The sequence below is a fragment of the Patella vulgata genome, chromosome 5, assembly GCF_932274485.2.
Source record: "Patella vulgata chromosome 5, xgPatVulg1.2, whole genome shotgun sequence".
Lineage (NCBI taxonomy): Eukaryota > Metazoa > Mollusca > Gastropoda > Patellidae > Patella > Patella vulgata.
Genome location: NC_065883.2, coordinates 36529478 through 36552636, shown reverse-complemented (window position 1 = coordinate 36552636; position 23159 = coordinate 36529478). Strand labels below are relative to the sequence as shown.

Here is a 23159-nt window from a genome sequence, read left to right as displayed (position 1 = left end):
CCATAATCCATGAAGTTACAGAGAGAGAGAGATAGAAATGGGGTTTAACGTCCACTTGACACAAACTAGGTCATTTAGCAGTGGGAGGAAACAGGAGGACCCGGAGAAAACCCACAAGGTTGGACAGGCGACCCTACTCCTTGTCGTGTACAACCAGGGATTCGAAACCACGCCAGTCGACTCAATGACAGACTTTATGATACAGCCCGTGCACGCTAACCATTCAGCCATCCACCCCCCCCATGAAGTTACAGTCTGATACATGCCAAGATAAAGCTATATTTCAAGTTTCGTTGAAATCAAATAAAAATTGTGACCTGTAGAGTGTCCACAATGTGGGCGTATAAAAATTCATCATAGGTTACGTCCACATTTCCATACGAGGGTATAAAAATTCATCATAGGTTCCGCCCTTTCTTCTTTCTTTTTTTTTTTACAAAAATTGTGGCTGCTAGTGTTGATGTCATTACAGTTTGACGTAATTCTGAAAGTGACGTCATTCTGGACAAAAGTAGTATACGTACAAGCCATTGAATACAACCATAGGTTATTCAATGGCTGTATTCAATGATATTTGCTTGTATTTGCATGTAGTTATAGAATAAAGGTCTTTAATCTGACACAGATTTATACAGAATTAAAAACTCACCTGACATGTTACTGCTAATGTGTGACATAATTGTGTTTTCCCTGTTCTAAACTCACCAAATATTTCAGTTATAGAGCCAGTCTCAATACCACCTGTAACCACCAGAAAAAAATAACTTTTTTTTAAATTAGGATATAAGTCTACCCGTATTAAATGATGAAAAGGGATATTGGTTGCCCATTCCCTGTGAATAAAAGTAATGTTACAGAACTGATGGATATTTAACTTGCCTTGTAATAGTTTATCTAATTCTTTAGAACCTGATGTTACTTGTATTATTTCAGATCTTTTTTGATGAAATTCAGTCGCTGTTGTAAATCCCATTGGTACCAATTTAGCTGCTTCTGCCTGTAAATTTAATAATTAATGGGTTTGCTTTATAGAAACAAGTCTGTTAAAAACTGTAAGCTCTATCACAATCACAAGGATTTCATAAAAGGGCTGAGGGTAACTCTTGAGCGGAAGGCCGAGGAATGATTAATATCATTAGGGTCCATCCTCTCATGATCATGAACCTAAAGCTTCACACCAAATTTGTAAAAATCTGGTAAAGATAGGTTGCCAGGCAACGAAACATACACCCACAGCAGCTAAATTGTTCGGTAATGAAACATTTATAATACAGTAAAGTCTGATTATGAGTAACAACTCATGAAGTAATTATCAGAAAATGAAATGAAATGGAGTTTAACGTCCTACTGTTCTGCTCCTAACCTGGGCTAATGAAGACGGGCATACGCCATACAGTGTGCTATGAGGGAAATTTTGCCCGGACAGCGGCACTACGGCCTACTCTTATATCGAATTCCAACTGCCAAGGGATCTTTTACGTGCACGCCAATGTGTACACGGGACCTCAGTTTTTTGTCCCATCCGAACGACTAGACAGCTTTCCTTGTCAGCCCCTCCGTCCTGCATCACTGACAAGGGAGAACCACGCCGGAAAATCTGGATGAACTTTCTTGGCCAATGCAGGGATCGAACACCCGACCCCCAGGCTAGCGTCTTACCCACTTAGCCATGTGATCCCCCAGTAATTATCAGAAAATCATTAGAATTTGTTTGGCCCATGCTAATGTTTAGTATACAAAACATTTAATATCAAGATTTAGCTGTTCAAGTTAACAAAAATTATTGAAAATATCAACATACTTATTCGTCTCAAGACCTTAAATTCTGTGTATCAATCTAAAGTCAATCGAAACGATTATATATAGGCGTAAACATGGTATATAAATATATAATCAATCAGATGATACATGTAACTATGGTTTCTAAAGCATCCACAAGATTTTTCAAAGTGATCACGGGCCATAACTCTGGCAGTAATTATCGGAAATTATTGAAAATCAAAAGGATTCTTCGTCTGATGACCTTAAACACTGTGTATAAATTCAAAGTCAATCAGATATAACTTTAGCCTCTAGAGCGTCCACAAGATATTTCAAAGTGATCAAGGGCCATAACTCTGGCAGTAATTATTAGAAATCGTTAAAAATCAATAGGCTTAAACACTGTATATATTTACACTACTTGCGTACGAGGGCGGCCATTTTGTCCAGCAGTTTTGGTCTGATTTTCATGAAATACGAACTCAAACATCATTAGGGCGTAACGGTGATATATTTAAATGTTTTTGTTTTTAAATCGGATAAAAATTGTTACCTCTAGAGGAACCACAAGCTTAAAACGTGATTTTTCATACAATCAAGGGCCATAATTCAGGAAGTTGTATCAAAATCGGAAAAAAAATATGACCTCTAGAGGGTCTACAACCTTGATATACCACATATTTACACCATTTGTGTTATATGAGGGATGGCCATTTTGTCGGTTTAATGGTGATGTATTCACACGTTTTTTTTAAATCGGATACTAATTGTGACCTCTAGAGGGACCACAAGCTTAAAACACGATTTTTCATACAATCAAGGGTCGTAATTCAGGAAGTTACAATCTGACATGCCCGAATATCGAAAGGAACTAAGATCTTTGCGTTATAAACATGTATTTCAAGTTTCATCAATATCAGATTAAAATTGTGACCTCTAGAATGTCCACAACCTTGAAATACCATATTTTTCTTTACATTATTTGCATTAGGATGGCTGGGGCGGCCATTTTATCCGGCAGTTTTGGTCCGATTTTCACGAAATTCGAACTCAACCGTCATTAGGGTGTAATGGTGATATATTCAAACAGTATTTTCAATCGGATAATAATTGTGACTCTAGAGGAACCACAAGCTAAAAACATGATTTTTCACACAATCAAGGGCCATAATCCATGAAGTTTCGATCTGATACATGCCAATATTGAAGGAACCGAGATCTTTTGGAGATAACCCTATATTTCGAGTTTCGTCAAAATCGGATAAGTTTCGATCTGATACATGCCAATATTGAAAGGAACAGAGATCTTTTGGAGATAACCCTATATTTCAAGTTCCGTCAAAATCGGATAAGAATTTTGACCTGAGATAGGGAGAGAGAGAAAAAGAAATGGGGTTTAACGTCCACTCGACACTAACTAGGTCATTTAATTTCATTTCAATAATTCGCTTGCGCAAAGGGGTCTTTAGCAGTGGGAAGAAACCAGAGGAACCAGAGAAAACCCACCAGGTTGGACACGTCACGTACAACCGAGGAATCAAACCCCCGCGAGTTGACTCAATGACAGACCGTAAGATACAGCGCGCATGTGCTAACCATTCGGCTATCCAACCCCCCAATTGTGACTTGTAGAGTGTCCACAAACAAATTGTGGACAGACTGACAGACAGGGGCAACGACAATATACATCTACATGAAAATGTGGGCGTATAAAAAGCGTTAATAGGAACTGAGATCTTTGGGATATAAACAACCTTGGTACGTAATGATTGTTGTTCACATTCCAAAGCCAATCCGTATTTTATTACCTCCCTTTTGGGAGGCAGACCACCATTAAATTTCACCATCTCGGTACCCACAAATTGTAGTTCGTCTATTTATAGCAATTCTCTCTCTGTCTCTTTTCTCCCCTTTTGAATTAACATTTTCTACCAGGTTTTGGTAAATATTCATGATTTTGAGGCGGAAGGATAACAGGGTTATCATGTTGGCTAAGGTGATATGTACGGCAACTAGTTACGTGTTTTTAGTATGCTTCTTAAAGTTTGTGTATCTCAAAATTTTGGTGGTCAACCTCATACAAATTTTAGTGCAAAGACATGAACATTTGTTCCTGTCTGTAGTGAAAAGCATTCAGCCCAACGAAAATTTGGTGAAAAGTTGGAGGTGGGCAAAGAGGCCAGAATTTACAAGATGGAAGAATAGCGCGCAAGATATATAAAAGTATACACTCCCAAGAATTATGGAGTCTTCCACAATGTTTTACGTACTCATCAGTACTTATTAATGTCTCCCTATTCAATTTGGTATAATTATTAAGTTTAACTGTCGAGTTTAATATATTATAAACATTAAACATTGGTTGTTGTTTGATTTCTCCAACATGATAGAAAAAAGATGATAGACAACACGGTCGACCCGGGGAGCAAGAAATAAAACCAGAAGATCGTATCCAGTGTGCCAGAGCCCCACTGCCCCGTGCTATATCCCAAGTACCAAGGTCCCAAGCCGTTGCATGGTATTACATTCTTTTATGTACAATCATGGGCCATAACCCATGAAGTTTGGATCCGATACATGCCAATATGGAAAGGAACCAAGATCTTTGAGATAAACCTATATTTCAAGTTTTGTCAAAATCGGTTAAGAACTGTGACCTGTAGAGTGTCCACAAACAAATTGAGGACATAAGGACACGGGCGACGACAATAATCAAAGCAGCTGCGGTCTGATGGGCACCCAAAATCAAACTCATCTAAGATCTTTTAATACTTTTCAAGTTCCATCTGAATTGGACAAAACTGTGGCCTTTTGAAGGCCCACAAACTTCAAGTCCTTGGTATATATCTATCATATCTTTTGCCACTATTTGCATAAGGGGGAGAGTCAATTTTAACAGGAAGTTACAGTCTGATTTCACAAGTTTGTAGGTGATTTTCGTACAATCAGGAGTAATAAACAAAGGTAGTTAAAGTCTAATATGTAGCAAAATTGACTCCATCCGAGTCTTTTGGATATAATTATACATTTTAAGTTTCATCAATTGTGACATCCGGGCGTCCAATCAGGAGTAATAAACAAAGGTAGTTAAAGTCTAATATGTAGCAAATTGACTCCATCCGAGTCTTTTGGATATAATTATAGATTTTAAGTTTCACCAATTGTGACATCCGGGCGTCCAATCAGGAGTAATAAACAAAGGTAGTTAAAGTCTAATATGTAGCAAAATTGACTCCATCCGAGTCTTTTGGATATAATTATAGATTTTAAGTTTCATCAATTGTGACATCCGGGCGTCCAATCTGGAGTAATAAACAAAGGTAGTTAAAGTCTAATATGTAGCAAAATTGACTCCAGCTGAGTCTTTTGGTTATAATTAGGGCTGAATGATATTTTCGGTAATTCGATAAATCGCGATATTCAAATTTGAATTCCAATATTTTATAAACCACCTAAAAAATCGATGATAATGATATATCGTATTGTGTGTTTTTCTATCAATATACCGGTATTTTACACAATATAATCACGATATTATGTGCTGCATTTGGGATTGGATTGACATGGAACAATTTACGGCATTACGTCACGATCGATGACTACTAAATACATGACTAGTCTAGTAGTTTTCTCGATTATTAAACTTGATAAATAAATTCATAATTCCCCTCTTGCCGTTGGAATTTGTCATTATAAGGTCAAACCCGTCGCTAATGCTGTGCAACACTCAAATAACCAGCCAAGTAAGTCATTGCGTAATATCTTCTCTTCGCCGTCTTTAGTCGATTTATCATTGGCACTGTTGGGAAACAGTTATTATCATTTAATGTATGATGCCGTTTGTTAGTTAACTATCATTTTGTGTGTGTGTTTGGGTGGTTTTTTTTGCCAATTTTTAAACTGAAGCCGATTTAAATAAAAGTAAAATGTTATTTGTAAATAAAACTAAATTGTGTCTAGATATTCCAGATTTAGACAAACTCCAGAGTTACGCGCCGTTGTAGTGTACCGAATAGGAGAAATTATGTCTGGTTCTTTGAGTCTACTCATACGGTACCCACATGTTATTCAACATTTTGAAAGATTGCGGAACATTGCGAAGCTCAAGCTGATCGAACAGTAGTAATAAAGCCTAAAAAAACATTGCACGAGTAACCCTTGAACTTAATTCTCGGTCTGTGCTTTTGAAACAGGGATAATGTACCCTAAGGGGGGAGGGAATGACCTGATTTTAACACTTTTATATAATCACATCTTTTATAATAAAACTAAAATATCGGGATATTGTGATATATCGCGATATATCGTTAGCTTTTTATAATAAAACTAAAATATCGTGATATATCATATAGTGATATATCGTCATTTTTGGGGGGAAATATCGCGATATTTGATTTTACCAATATTGCCCAGCTCTAGATATAATTATACATTTTAAATTTCATCAATTGTGACATCCGGGCGTCCAGACATGGGCGTATAAAAACTATGGATTGCAAGAATAGTACACTTCTTGCTGCTAATCAGTTGGTCAAAATTGCTAAGTATTCAATTTTTAAATTGATTGGCATTTTTTTACAAAGTAATTGCCTTGAGTTGAAATATTCCTTGGAAAAATACATTTCATATTTACCAAAATTTTATCAGCCTTGGCCTCACTGATACCTTTAATACTCAACAGACTTTTCTTCGGTGCGAAAGCGACTGCTTCAACAGTGAAGAATCCAACTTCCTCCAATTTCTTTAAATCATTATTACTCACACCATTACCCTAAAAGAAATGACCTAATTAAATATTTCAATTCTAGTCAATTGGGAATAAGCTATTAAAAGATAACTTGCCAGGCAACGAAACATACGCCCACAGCAGCTAAGTCGTCCTGGGAGTCAACAAGGGTTGTCGCATATTTTATTCTTTCGTCAGAAATGAAAACATTTAATACACACTAAAATCTGACTACGAGTAACAACCCATCTGGCTTCTAGTTCTGTCCTATTCTAACATTTAGCATACAAAACATCCAATATCAATTTCCATAATCATTGGAAATTGTTGACATTTGACAGGCTTAAACACTGTATATATTACCTTTAGCGTCTAGAGCGTCCACAAGATATTTCAAAGTGATTAAGGACCATAACTCTGGCAGTAATTATCGGAAATTGTTGAAAATCAATACACTTCTTCATCTAATGACCTTAAACACTTATGCCGGCAGCCAAAATTTCTAGCATGAAGTTCTGCTACAAGCTCCTACCTAATAAACTATACATTTTAGGGCCAGATGAAAATTGTGATAACTGTGAAGTAAATGCTATATTTATACTAACAATTGTGAAGTTGACATAAAATTAAATATTGGCGAAAACACCTGATGCCTTCATCCAATGCAAAGAATATGCTATTGGTTAAATTTTGATTTAAAGCAAAATGCAGAAACCATAAAGGACAGGGGAACATACAGAACTTTGGAAATCCATTTATGGTTAAAGGAGTTATCTCCCTTTATGGAAAATATCAATAATTATTGATAACAGTATTTTGTTTAAAGAATTTATTTGATAAACTGAATAGGATTTAACTACAGACTAGGGCCTATATAAGTTCAACTTTTTTTCACATAGGATTTGAGGCTAAAGGTCTAACAAATATTTAACCTGAAACATAGCATCCACAGATATTTAGTTTTCTCACTAAAATAGATATGGCCAAAACTAAATAATATTGTAAAGGGAGTGACAATATTGTAATGAAGAGAAAAAAAAATCAAATGGAGTTTAACGTCTTACTGTTCTGCACCAACCCGTATAATGATGATGAGCATACGTCATACATGATAGTTGGGGAGGGGGGCATTGTACGTGTACAGCTAGTATGTAAATGTCATCAGTGTGCAAGGGAGCCGCAGTGACTCAGTAAAGGGCTGGCTCACTTATCGGGTGGCTCAGGGTTTGATCCTAGTCTGGTGTGGTTTCCCCTTGTCTGTAGCTCACTAATCAGGAGGTTCGGGTTTTGATCCCTGTGTTGACCTAGACAGTTCCCCCTTGTCAGTGGTGCAGGAATTGGGGGTGGGGGGCTTGATGGGCAGCTTCTAGTTATTCCTGTGAATGCATTCCAGGGAATTTTCTCAAGCAGTGAGCTACTGTGAAAGTGTTTTTTATAACGTAGTATTATCTAAAGAGTTACTGTGTTGCACATTTGCGGTGCTTAGTTTTTTACTGTGGCTTATCTGTTTTTTGTAAGTTGTTCGTGTGTTTCGATTTCTAATCAATTTACTTTTCTTTGTTTGCCTTGGCATTCGGATTATGTTTTGTTTTGTCACAATGATCGGGTGCCAAAATATGGCGGCGGACAATAGGCTTGTGCTCGCAACGCGAACACTTTAGATAGAAAAAATTGTACTGTCAGACAGGCTTGTCTGTGTTTTTATATTGTGAGCGTGTGCTCCGAGTTATGAACAAATTCCTGGCAAAATTCCTTTCCTTTGTTTGCCAGTGGAACTTTGAATTTTTGTTCTCTTGATGACGCGGATCATAGTACAATTACACTTGTATTTTTTTGTAATTCTAGTAACTAATGTAGGCTAGTTACACTATATGTTTGTAATTCTAGTAATTTGTGTAGGCTAGTTACACATGTATTTTTGTGACTAGTAACCAATAGTTACAGTTGTAATTTTGTAATTGTAAGTAACGTTGGCTAAATAGTTACATATGTATTTATTATAATTTATACTTGCATAAGTGTAGTCATAGCTACCAATTGTGTTATGGCTTCTGAATTTTGTGTCATGGTAATGGTAATTACCATGGGTATTATTGATACTAGTATAGCATGGTATAATTACAATTGTATTCTTGTTATTGTTTCTAGTCTATTTACATTAGTACTCTGATATCGATGGTACTGCACAGTCTACTAGTATGTATTATTGCAAGGATAATTGCCAGTTGTATTATTAACATGAGGGCTTTTAGTGTTGTATTTTGTATGTATGTCAGCATGTCGTAGTATAGCTGTATCATTAAATTGTGATTATGTCAATTATGATCACAGATTGTACATGGGGGCTAGCTCATTAGTATTCTTGTAGATTGGGAAGAAGCTGATTCTTCTAATTATGGCCATATATGATATAGCAGATAGTTGGTGGTGTTATTGTCTCTGTAGTTGGGCACGACATCACTTGTGATGTGTCTGGCCTATTTTAATCTGAATTAAGCCCAACATGATGTTAGGGTAACTATCAATTGTTGCCAATTGGATTAGTCATGTTTCAGTGATTTAATATAATAAATTGACATTTTACACCACCAACTTGAGTCTCTTTTTGTATAAGCTGGGGGGGATGTTGTAAGGGGCTGAAACACAAATAGAGATTACGTACGTAATCAAACTTGTGTTGATGCAATGAGGTTATACATATGGGCATTTGACCGACATTCCAGTCCGCGGGAATCTCAACTTCCGGTGAATGCATTCCTGGGAATTTTCTCAAGCAGTGAGGTACTGTTAAAGTGGTTTTTGTAACGTAGTATTATCTAAAGAGTTACTGTGGTGCACATTTGAGGTGCTTAGCCCTCCTCCACCATCTCACACCACCAGGGGTTTGATATTGTGTTTTCACAACCTTCTATGACCATGTTCTTCTTAGTTTTAGAATGATTTAATTATATTAATGTTCCTTTCATTATATGTTGTTTGTTTTTCATATTGCATGTTTTTAGTCTGAATGAAGCCCAACTGTTGTTGAGCAAGGAACATGATGTTAGGGTAACTATTAATTGTTGCCAATTGGAATAGTCATGTTTCAGTCATTTAATATAATAAATTGACATTTTACATCACCAACTTGAGTCTCTTTTTGTCTAAATGAAATGAAATGGAGTTTAACGTCCTACTGTTCTGCTCCTAACCTGGGCTAATAAAGACGGGCATACGCCATACAGTGTGCTACGAGGGAAATTTTGCCCGGACAGCGGCACTACGGCCTACTCTTATATCGAATTCCAACTGCCAAGGGATCTTTTACTTGCACGCCAATGTGTACACGGGACCTCGGTTTTTCGTCCCATCCGAACGATTAGACAGCTTTTCTTGTCAGCCCCTCCGTCCTGCATCACTGACAAGGGAGAACCACGCCGGAAAATCTGGATGAACTTTCTCGGCCAATGCAGGGATCGAACACCCGAGCTAGCGTCTCACCCACTTAGCCACGTGATCCCCTCTTTTTGTATAAGCTGGGGGGGATGTTGTAAGGGGCCGAAAACACAAAGCATATTTTTTGCGGCGGATGAAGGCATTGGGTGTTTTCACCAATATTTAATTTTATGTCAACTTCACAATTGTTAGTATAAATATAGCATTTACTTCACAATTATCACAATTTTCATGTGGCCCTAAATCAAGTTAGAGCAAACTTTTTGCTTGGAACTCACTGGATTTGTGTTCCAGGTGTTATAAGCTTTCCAAAAATGTATAGTTTGTTTATATGGGAGGACCATGTAGCGGAACTGTGTTTCTAAGCAAGCTAGAAATTTTGGCTGCAGGCCTGCCTATTTGTGTATAAATTTAAAGTCAATCGAATATTAACTTCAGCATTCTAGAGTGTCCACAAGATATTTCAAAGTGATCAAGGGCTATAACTCTGGCAGTAATTATCGGAAATCATTGAAAATCAATAGGCTTCTTATTATTGCCACGTCTTCTTGTGAATATCTTACATATATTGCAGCATAGGGTCATTCCATCCATGTCAACTGGACCAATGGTGGGAACATGACCCCCTCCAAAAAAACTATAAAAAAATATATGTTATGACTTATAGTATATGGCCTTAAACTAGGAAATCCGAAATTTTACCTCTCTAGGTTAAAAACTCGCCGAGATATGGCCATTTGAAATTAGGGTACTAAAACGGATCATAAATTCAGTAATTTTTTTTCAGGTTTTCGGATGCTTTAAACTCACATTTCTGATAGGAGTAGGACTCTCTATTTTTGTAATCTAAGACAACTTTTGGTGAAGATTATGAATTTAGCATCACAATCATTGTCCAATGCATACTGTTTTCACCACCTGGTGGCAAAATGTGGAACAAATGAACTATTCACTTTTATTTTCAGGATTTGTACAGCCTCTGGCAAAGTCACTATTGTATACATCAACTGCAAAATTGGCATAGTTAATGTCAGCTTGTGTTCTATCAATTTACAAAAGATTGTACGTCGATGGGATATATACTTTTCCAAATATTCAGTCTCGAAATTCAATGCACACTGAAAACGTACAAAATATACCTATTTTTACCTTAAACTTTGGCCATGTGGGACAGAGTTAAAATTCTAAAAAAGTTTGATAATAAAACTTCAAATACCCTACTATAACATACATTAAAGTCCACCTTGTGTATTTTATGGCTTATATTTTTAATTGGCACTTGAAATCTGTGTGGTGATGAAGTTTTAATGGCTGTTATCCAAATTGTTGACTTTTCACATTGATTTTAAAATAACTTCTAAATGACCAATACCCCTCAAACGTGTCTATTTAGAGTGACTTTTTTTGTGTAAATTACAAATATGTAATCAATTTGGATGTACCTTGTATTGTTCTAATTTTATTTTGCCTCCAAAATGAACTATTCACTTTTATTTTCAGGATTTCCACAGCCTCTGGCAAAATCACTATTGTATACATAAACTCCATAATTGGCATACATGTAGTTAATGTCAGTTTGCCTTATAACTTATAACAATTTACAAAAGATTCTAAGTCAATGGGATATTTACTTTTCCAAATATTCAGTCTCGAAATTCATTGCACACTGAAAACGTACAAAATATACCCATTTTCACCCTAAACTTTGGCCATGTGGGACGGAGGTTAAAATTCTGAAAAAAAATTGATAATAAAACTTCAAATACCCAACTACAACATACATTAAAGTCCATCTTGTGCATTTGACGGCTTATAATTTTAATTGGCACTTGAAATCTGTGCGGTAATTAAATTTTAATGGCTGTTATCCAAATTGTTGACTTTTTTCTAAATGACCTATACCCCTCAAACATGTCTATTCAGAGTGACTTTTTACGTAGATTACAAATATGTAATCATTTTGGATGTACATTGTATTGTTCCAATTTTATTTTGCCTTCAAAATAATATGCTTCACGAATTGGAATAATGGGTTTTGACGATCAGATTGAAATTATTTCTGAAAGACTTAGACCCCTCATATTTGTCATTTTAGATCAACTCTTAACATAGAATAAGAATAAAGACGCTTTTGGGATCCGGGGAGTATCGTTTCAATTTAGTTGTGCTTTAAAAACAGGTGAAAACGTGTTTTGTCAGCTTAGAAAGTTAAAGTACGGCTTTATGTAGTTTCACTATCTCTAGAACCCCGAAACTACAAGCCGCAATTCTTAACGCGTCGTCTTGAAACTATGTATACTAGTTTTTCCTTATACACTAAGGATGTGCCCAATTTTTGCATGTGTCAGTTTGTTGCCTACTAGCCACGATTCTTAATGGATTGTCTTGAAGTTGTGCATACATGTACTTATTCCTTATACCCAAAGAATGATCGCTATTGTTTTTTTGTGCATGACTAACCCCCAGGGGCAGAGCCTCGCCTATTTTTTCTTTGTGTGTCTGTGTGTTTTGATCATCTTGAAAACTTTTCATACTTATTCCTTATACCTTTAGGAGGACCGCTATTAATTTTGGTGCATACCTAGGGGCCCCAATCCTGAATGGATCTTTCTGTAGCGTGACAGGTGTCGGGCATGCACCAAAAGTTCAGAATTGCAGCCTGTGGACGATAACACTAAAATCTGGTGGTGCTGTGCCCCTGGGGGTTGGACATGCACCAAAAATAGTAACAGTCATCCTTTGGGTATAAGGAATATATATGTTCATAGTTTTCAAGACAATCCATTAAGAATTGCAGCCTATAGGCAAAAAAAACAGACAGACACACCAAGAAACCAGCGGCTGCCAGGCAGGATACGCCCACATTTTCGAGAGATGGATAGAGAACAAGCTAAAAAGAAAGTGATTTTTCCTACAATCAAGGGCCATAATTCAGGAAATTACAATTCGATATGCGCAAATATCGAAAGGAACCAAGATCTTTGTGTTATAAACTTACATTTCAAGTTTCAACAAAATCGGATTAAAATTGTGACCTCTATAGGGTCCACAGCCTTGATATACCATGTTTTTACGCTATTTGAGAACAAAGGGCGGCCATTTTGTCTGTCAGTTTTGGGCCGATTTTCATGAAAGTCAAACTCAGCCGTCCTTAGGGTGTAACGGTGATATAATAATACGTTTTTTAAATCGGATAAAAATTATGACCTCTATAGGGTCCACAAGCTAAAAACGCGATTTTTCGTACAATCAGGGGCCATAATTCAGGAAGTTACGGTCTGATATGAGCGAATATCGAAAGGAACCAAGATCTTTGGGTTATAAACTAACATTTCAAGTTTCAACAAAATCGGATAAAAATTGTGACCTCTATAGGGTCCACAACCTTGATATAACATATTTTTACGCTATTTGAGAACGAACGGCGGCCATTTTGTTTGTCAATTTTGGGCCGATTTTCATGAAATTCTAACTCAGTTGTCCTTAGGGTGTAACGGTGATAAAATAATAGGTTTTTTTTAAATCGGATAAAAATTATGACCTCTATAGGGTCCACAAGCTAAAAACGTGATTTTTCGTACAATCAGGGGCCATAATTCAGGAAGTTATGGTCCGATATGCGCGAATATCGAAAGGAACCGAGATCTTTGGGTTATAAACTTACATTTCAAGTTTCAACAAAATCGGATAAAAATTGTGACCTCTATAGGGTCCACAAGCCAAAAACGTGATTTTTCGTACAAACAGGGGCCATAATTCATGAAGTTTCGATCCGATACATGCTAATATCGAAAGCAGCCGAGAACTTTTGGATATACACCTATATTTCAAGTTTCGTTAAAATCGGATAAGAATTGTGACCTGTAGAGTGTCCACAAACAAATTGTGGACGGACGCACGAACGGATAATAACAATAATATGGAGAAGACAATAGTTTGTGTAGGTGATTTGTTTTGGTTGAAAATTTCAGGTTGGGGTAAGCCATCTTTTTGCATCTTTTGTTTTAGAGTAAAGCTTAGGCAATAGAGTAGTAGACGCAGTTCATATAATTATTTACAGGCTAACCTGATCAGACATTTTGCAATCTTCAATAATTTGGTATACTGTTGGGGAAAAATAGAGCAATCAGTGAAGTGTGCGTAGAGAATAACACCGGATGTGTACAGCTGGCTGACAAGAAACAAACTGGAAGTGAGATCGGCTAACCTTTCAAGGTCATAAGCCTTCATGTCCGCCATATTTATTTCACAAATTGGAAACAAGTATGGCGCCTTGGGGGTGTTAACTTTTTTTTAATTTATTTATTTTCAAAGAGATCAAGGGTCATAACTCTGGCAGTAAATATCGGAAATCATTGAAAATCAAAAGGCTTCTTTGACTGATGACCTTAAACACTGTATAAATTTAAAGTAAATCGGATATTAACTTTAGACTCTAGAACTTCTACAAGATTTTTTAAAGAGGTCAAGGGCCATAACTCTGGCAGTAATTATCGGAAATAGGTGAAAATCAATAGGCTTCTTCGTCTCATGACCCTAAATACTGTGTATATTTTTAAAGTCAATCGAATATCAACTTCAGCGTATAGAGTGTCCAGAAGATATTTCAAAGTGACCAAGGGCTATAACTCTGGCAGTAATTATCTGAAATTGTTGAAAATCGACAGGCTTCTTTGTCTCATGATCTTAAACACTGTATAAATTTAAAATCAATTGGATATTAACTTTAGCCTCTAGAGCGTCCACAAGATTTTTCAAAGTGATCAAGGGCCATGACTCTGCCAGTAATTATCGGAACTTGTCGATGCCAGAACGAGGGATGTCTGGACGGACGGACAACAATATATGACCAAATTTCAATGTGGACGTATAAAAATTAACTCTCTGTATTCTATCAACCTTGGCCTCACTGATACCATAAATACTAATACTCAACAGACTTTTTTGTACTAGTCAAGTGGGTATAAGCTAATAAACAAGCATTGTTAACGCTGCAATATACGTCCACATTCCTGCTTTAATTGATATGGTACTTTTTAAAATGAAGAGAATGAAATATAAAATGGTAACAAATATCCAAGGTGTTGACGCCAGAATTTTTGATGGAGGGCTGTCGATTCACTCTGTTTTGTCTATTACCAAAGTCGGTGCAGCTTACGGTTCCATAACTAGGAAAATCAATAGGATTCTTCATCTCGTGACCTTAAACACTGTGTGTAAATTTAAAGTCAATCGGATAATAACTTTGGCCTCTAGTGTCCACAAGATTTTTTGAAGTGATCAAGGGCCATAACTCTGGCAGTAATTATCGGAAATAGCAGAAAATCAATAGGCTTCTTTGTCTCATGACCTTAAACATTGTATATAAATTTAAAGTCAATCGGATATTAACTTTAGCGTCTAGAGCATCCACAAGATTTTTTGAAGTGATCAAGTGCCATAACTCTGGCAGTAATTATCGGAAATCGCTGACCAGCGGCTGCCAGGCAGGATACGCCCACGTTTTCGAGAGATGGATAGAGAACAAGCTAACAAGAAAGTGATTTTTCCTACAATCAAGGGCCATAATTCAGGAAATTACAAATCAATATGTGCGAATATCGAAAGGAACTGAGATCTTTGTGTTATAAACTTACATTTCAAGTTTCAACAAAATCGGATCAAAATTGTGACCTCTATAGGGTCCACAACCTTCATATACCATATTTTTACGCTATTTGAGAACGAACGGCGGCCATTTTGTCTCAATTTTGGGCCGATTTTCACGTAATTCGAACTCAGTTCTCCTTAGGGTGTAACGGTGATATAATAATACATTTTTTTCAATCGGATAAAAATTATGACCTCTATAGGGTCCACAAGCTAAAAACACGATTTTTCGTACAATCAGGGGCCATAATTCAGGAAGTTATGGTCCAATATGCGCGAATATCGAAAAGAACCGAGATCTTTGGGTTATAAACTTACATTTCAAGTTTCAACAAAATCGGATAAAAATTGTGACCTCTATAGGGTCCACAACCTTCATATACCATATTTTTACGCTATTTGAGAACGAACGGCGGCCATTTTGTCTGTCAATTTTGAGCCAATTTTCACGAAATTCGAATTCAGTCGTCCTTAGGGTGTAACGATGATATAATAATACGTTTTTTTAAATCGGATAAAAATTATGACTTCTATAGGGTCCACAAGCTAAATACACAATTTTGTCGTACAATCAGGGGCCATAATTCAGGAAGTTATGGTCCGATATGCGCGAATATCGAAAGGAACCGAGATCTTTGGGTTATAAACTTATATTTCAAGTTTTAAAAAAATCGGATAAAAATTGTGACCTATATAGGGTCCACAACCTTGATATACCATATTTTTACGCTATTTTAGAACGAACGGCGACCATTTTGTCTGTCAATTTTGGGCCGATTTTCACGAAATTCGAACTCAGCCATCCTTAGGGTGTAACGGTGATATAATAATACGTTTTTTTTAAATCAGATAAAAAATATGACTTCTATAGGGTCCACAAGCTAAAAACGCGATTTTTTGTACAATCAGGGGCCATAATTCAGGAAGTTATGGTCCGATATGCGCGAATATGGAAAGGAAACGAGATCTTTGGGTTATAAATTTCAAGTTTCAACAAAATCGGATAAAAATTGTGACCTCTATAGGGTCCACAACCTTGATATACCATATTTTTACGCTATTTGAGAACGAACGGCGGCCATTTTGTCTGTCAATTTTGTCTGTCCGATATGCGCGAATATCGAAAGGAACAGAGATCTTTGGGTTATAAACTTACATTTCATGTTTCAACAAAATCGGATATAGGGTCCACAAGCTAAAAATGTGATTTTTCGTACAAATCCATGAAGTTTCGATCTGATACATGCCAATATCGAAAGCAGTCGAGATCTTTTGGGGACAAACCAGACAAGAATTGTGACCTGTAGAGAGTCCACAAACAAATTGTGGACGGATGTTCGGACGGACAGGGGCGACGACAATATAGGTCCACATGAAAATGTGGAGGCATAAAAATCAATAGACTTCTTCGTCTCATGACCTTAAAAACATTGTGTATAAATTAAAAGTCAATCGGATATTAACTTTAGCCTTTAGAGCGTCCACAAGATTTTTCAAAGTGATTAATGGCCATAACTCTGGCAGTAATTATCGGAAATCGCTGAAAATCAATAGGCTTCTTCGTCTCATGGCCTTAAACACTGTATATACATGTACATTTAAAGTCAATCGGATATTAACTTTAGCCTCTAGAGCGACGGACGGACCGACGACATTATATGACCACAATTCAATGTGGGCGTATAAAAATGAGCTTGGAAGGTTTCTTTTATGGGAATGGGGAAAAGATCACTATTTGGACATCCTCAATGGAAAAACGCTTTTTTCTCCTATTGGTTGTGAATGCTTCAAGTACATTTCAGATGACTGCCAAAAGATCATCATCGCCAAACCCCCTCACATGCAGGTTAACCATGAGGAAGCAGACACACTGATTGCATTCCATCTCCATAACATCACTGCAAATACTGTCGTTGTTCGAGCATCTGACACTGATGTACTGGTTATACTCATTGGAGTGCTTGGACAAAGATTGGTTGCCAGGCAACGGAACATACACCCACAGTGGCTAAATTGTCGGAGCGGTCGACGAGGGTTGTCGCATATTTATTCCTTTGTAGGTAATTGGGGGCAAGGTTGAACAAAGTTAAACAAGGGCAATAACTCTAGAAGTAAAAAACGGAAATTGCTGAAATTTAATAGGATTCTTCTCTTTACTAATTTAAATGACGCATGTAAATTTCATACAGATCGGCAGATAACTTTTAATGTTAGAGCATTCACAAAGTTCAATAAAGTGAAACAAGGGCCATAACTCTAGACGTAATAAACAGAAATTGCTGAAATTCAATCAGCTTCTTTGTTTTACTTATTTAAATAATGCATATAAATTTCAGAAAGATCGGATGATAACTTTTGGTGTTAGAGCGTTCACAAGGTTCAATAAAGTGAAACAAGGGCCATAACTCTAGACGTAATACACAGAAATGGCTGAAATTCAATAGGCTTCTTTGTTTCACTAATTTAAATAATGCACATAAATTTCAGAAAGATAGGATGATAATTTTTGGGGTAAGAGCGTTCACAAGGTTAAGCAAAGTGCAACAAGGTCCATACCTCTAAAAGTAATAAATGGAAATTATTGAAATTAAATAGGCTTCTTCGTTTCACTAATTTAAATAAGGCATATAAATTTCAGAAAGATAGGATGATAACTTTTGGGGTTAGAGCGTTCACAACAAAGTGAAACAAGGGCCATAACTCTAGAAGTAATAAACGGAAATTGCTGAAATTCAATAGGCTTCTTCATTTCCCTAATTTAATTATTGCATATAAATTTCACAAAGATCGGATGTTAACTTTTGGCATTAGAGCATTCACAAGGTTCAACAAAGTGAAACAAGGGTCATAACTCTAGACGTTATAAACGGAAATTAAATAGGCTTCTTCATCTCACTAATGTAAACAACATATATCAATTTTAAAACAATTGGATGATAACTTTTGGCGTAAGAGCGTTCACAAGAAATTGTGGACGACGGACAGACGTACGTACCTACGTACGGACAGGGGCGACGGCAATATACGTCCACATTTCTATGTGGGTGTATAAAAACGATCTGAGGCGAGGTCTGTGACCAAAGTTATTATGGACTGTGGAAACGGTAACAGCAGAAGATACATAAATTTGTCTAACATCATAGATGTCCTTGAAGAGTGCAAACCAGGAATCTCATGAGCTCTACCAGGATACCATGCCTTCACAGGATGTGATTTTACATCTTCCTTTTACAGGTAGAATTCTTGTAACGGTAATCAGGCGAAGAAATATACAGTACTCACTTTCTACATTTAATATTACATGAATTTTGATAGTTGTTGTGAACAACTACATGGAAATTACGACTTCTTAATTTACATTTTATCATTTCAGGAAAAGAAAAGTCAAACCTCTGGACGTACTTGTGAAGGATAAAATCGGACGCTTCATCAGATTATTCAATAGTATTGGCGTCGTTGGTGGTGATGTCAACTTGGATAGTTGGATATTGCATCAGAGTATGTCTAGATCTGCAAAGTTTATTGCCAATCCAAAGACCAAGATGTGGATGAAGCACGCTACAGAAAACTGATGCAAATGTCAGGCAAAGGTGGATAAGGTACATGTACATAGTTAATCACTAACATTATGGAATGACATCTGTCTTTTCCATCCTAATTGTCTAACCATTTTAAGAGTGTAGAAAAGGTAAACTATACGGTACCAAAAGCAGATTAAGTCACATATGAACCGTAACCCTAACCCTAACCCATACCACTCTCATTTATTGCTTTTGTTTCTTTCATGCCAACGCACTGGCCAATGTTAAGAAGATTGACTGTGCCTTGTTGCCACCATCATGTCAAGAACTTGAGAAGAAGTTGCAGAGCGCTCACTTCGTCACTGTTTTGTGGAGCCATGCCCATACAGCATCTCCTGATCAATGTCAGTTCCCTACTGATTATGGTTGGTCATATAAGGCAGACTTCTTGCAACCAACATGGTTTGATGGACCTTTAGCTCCAAAATGTTTAGTTTCGGCCTCGGGTAAGGCTAACAACATCGATGTAAACAAAGGTAGTGCTGATGATCCCGGCATTAACAGTGACAAGACAATTATTCTAGATGAGACAGATACTTTGGTGGGAACTGGTGAAACCAATTTCGACCAAGACCTGTCAGACGATGATCCATGGAGTGAAGACTCAGATTCTGATTTTCCCTGGTGTTCTACAAGTTTCTCCAGCAGATTTTCCCACTTACCGTAGAGCAATTGCAATGCTGAAAGGGAATTTATTTGTGGAAGGGGTCTGTCAGAGATACCCCATTGTTACGGCAGAAGTCCATAAATGCATGAACATTTGATCAGTTTCCATAAATTAGACGCTGCAGAATCCTAGTGCATAATTTGTACTATGCGTAACCATGTACCAAGTCATAATGGCTACCGATAGAGCAGAAAAAGAAAACACAACAATGAATTAACGTCCCTAAGTCCTGTCACAAGTTGTAAGTGGATTTTACGTTGTTGTGAATATGTTATAAGAAGTTGTAGAGCATTTTTACGTCAAATTCATGTATTGCTAATGTACATGATTTTAGGTACTTAAAAGTTATGGCTGTCCCGTACATGGTTTTCTGTAAGACTTGGCAACTTGCCAAATGAGGCAGACGCAGGGTTTTGATAATCTTAGGACAGTGTAATTTCATATTCCATTAGACCAAAAGCTTTGGTAATCAGTTAATTTTATATCTTTGATTTATATTGTTCATTGTAATAGTATTGTAATTAGGCTTTCAGACTTTTGTCTGAAAGACTATTGTTTTTACTAAAATTATTATTATTATTATTTTTTTCCGCGGGAGCCTATTTCTCCATGATCGAAAACAGATATCGATCTGGAACCAAATTTTCTATCGGGAAAACATGTGGTGGCTACTTGATAAACTATTTTTGAAACTTCTGCGCAGACCGGAAGTGGCCGAATTTTGAACGGTAGCAATAAATCAAAAAGCGGCCGTGGTTTCGCCAATTCTTTACCTATTTTAAAACAATTCACATTTTTGAAAACCCTGAATCTTTTGCGAGACAATGGCTATCTCACATTTTTCAATTTCGAACATTCATCTATAGCATTTGTCGTTCGAAATTTGAAAATACGTTGTTTAGGAGACAATATTTGTAATTTTTCAAAATTTTCAAATTTGACCTACATTTTTGGGTACTTGAAGGCAATCCGATTCCAGTAATAAAACTTTCATTCAGAGTTATCACCCTTTATTTTCTGCCCATTTTGTGAGCCCGAGTTTCGTTTTACGGCCGAATCGACCTTTCGGGAACAGGAAGTTATCGTCCAAATCCAACTTCAACAAGGATTCTTAAACCGGAAGTGGTCGAAAAATTGTCCAATATTTTGAAGAAAACGCAAAAAATGGGTGCTTTTGAGAAAAACATGATTAAAGAAATTAAGGTATCAGTGGGTAGCCCGGGGATTTGACTATCAAGTATTTTCTGATTTGGAGTGTTTTTGGACGACTATATCTCGAAAACTGCTCCAAGGATTTTTCTTACACTTTCCCTATCGAGAGTCCCCCCGGTAGTCGTGTGCATGAATCCATCCAATAAGACTTTGAAGTGTCTGGAATAGGTAAAATAACGGACTGAAAATCGAAAAAAAGTTGAAAAATCGTCAAATTTTAGAAATGCTCTATTATTTCTTTATTTTAAAGTTATACATTCAGATAGCTGTCCTAATTACGATTCTAACCATGTATAATATGTATTGAGTTATTGAAATTTAATTTTCGATATTTTGACATTTTGATATTTTTGACACTTTTGAACATAGGATTTCCCAGGGGCATTTTATCTGATCAGACAATGTAATATTTCATTACATAGCCCTGTGGCTATTTGATAAGCCAATCTGGTTATTAAAACTATCCCAACTATAATCTCCATACCGGAAGTATTCAAAAAATGAAGAAAAATAGGTTTTAAAAAAATAGCGCTCTTGCGAAAAACTTGTTTTCTCCATCAGATGTTAGCGGACCAAAAGAACTAAAGTATCGCTGGATAGCCCCATTAATGGACTATAGCGTGAATCCAAAAATAAAAGCATTGAAATAATATAAGTGGTCGAAAAAGAGCCTCAATCTTGGAAAAAATTTGAAAAATTATTAAATTACTGAAAATGCTCTTCTATTTTTCTTTGTTTGGAAAACAGCTGAATGGATTTTTCTGAAACTTCTTGTACAGAAGGTTAGGTAACCAAACAACTTGTTAAAACTATCCCGACAATGATCCAAAACCGGAAGTAGTCGAAAAAATATCCGATATTTTGAGAAAAAAATCATAAAAAGTAAAAAAATGGTGATCGTGCGAAAAAAGTGATTACCACGTAAGATTTCATCGAATCAAATCAACTAAAGTGTCATTGGATAGTTCGAACAATGGACGATCTTGTGACATCTAAATGGTAAAAATTAGCGGGTTAGGCAATATATAATTAACGGTGAAAATCTATTATTTTCCTTTTTGGAGCCTATTCACACGCTTTTATTTCGAAAACTTCTCTTATTTCCTTTCTAAAACTTCTGTTACTTAGAGTCCTAACGGTGGTCTATGGTGTGAATCCAAATTTAAAAGCCTCAATATAGTATAAATGGTCCAAATGGACCACAATCTTTGAAAAAAATCTGCTTCTAATGGTATAAGGGAGGTAAAACTGTCCAATGGATCTTTCTGAAACTTCTGGTACAGGAAGTTAAATTCCCATACCACTTTTTAAATCTATCCTGATAATGATCCGTAAACAGGAAGTAGTCAAATATATATTCGATATTTAAAAAAAAAAAGACAGTAAAAAAATCGGTGCTCTTGCAACAATCGAGATTTCACCGTCAGGTGTGACCGGATCAAAACATCTAAAGTATCGTTTGGTAGCTTGATAAATGGGCTATTGTATGACACACTTCCTGTCTGATTCCTGAAAGCCGGTTCAGTGCTACTTGCAGGTCTAGTTATTATTTATATTATTTACCGCGGGAGCCTATATCTCCAAAATCGGAAACAGATATCGATCTGGAATCAAATTTTCTATTGGAAAACCATGTGGTGGTTACTTGATAAAGTATTTTTGAAACTTCTGCGCAGACCGGAAGTGGCCGAATTTTGAACGGTAGCAATAAATCAAAAAGCGGCCGTGGTTTCGCCAATTCTTTACCTATTTTAAAACAATTCACATTTTTGGAAAGCCTGAATCTTTTCCGAGACAATGGCTATCTCACATTTTTCAATTTCGAGCATTCATCTATGGCTTTTGTCGTTTGAAATTTGAAAATTTAAATTTTTACAAAAAACATTATTTATAAATATTTTTTAGTCGTGTTTTACACAAAATTAACGAGTCATCTGACTTGGGCAAAAGTGTGAAATTTTGGGGTCTCAGTAATTTTCCTTAGCCGCCATTGGCTAATTCAGTTTTTCATTCTTAGATTAATTATTTATTGCTCGATTTGTATAAACCAAAGTTCATATACTCCGTTGTCTCAATTGTCATTTTTTTTTTGTTACCAATAGAGATATCTGTCTGCACCGGAAGTGGC

The 23159-nt window shown here is 36.4% G+C and overlaps 1 protein-coding gene across 2 annotated transcripts in view; it reads right to left on the bottom strand.

Annotated features, from left to right (window-relative positions):
- Positions 1-23159, bottom strand: part of LOC126820670 (DNA repair protein RAD51 homolog 1) — a 75673-nt gene that overhangs the window by 19194 nt on the left and 33320 nt on the right. For both annotated transcript variants that reach the window (XM_050548800.2, XM_050548801.2), the window contains exons 3-5: positions 6395-6532; positions 880-997; positions 650-741 (exon numbers count right to left, since the gene is read on the bottom strand). In XM_050548800.2, coding sequence (XP_050404757.1) covers positions 650-741; positions 880-997; positions 6395-6532 — 348 coding nt within the window. The remainder of the gene's footprint in view (positions 1-649; positions 742-879; positions 998-6394; positions 6533-23159) is intronic.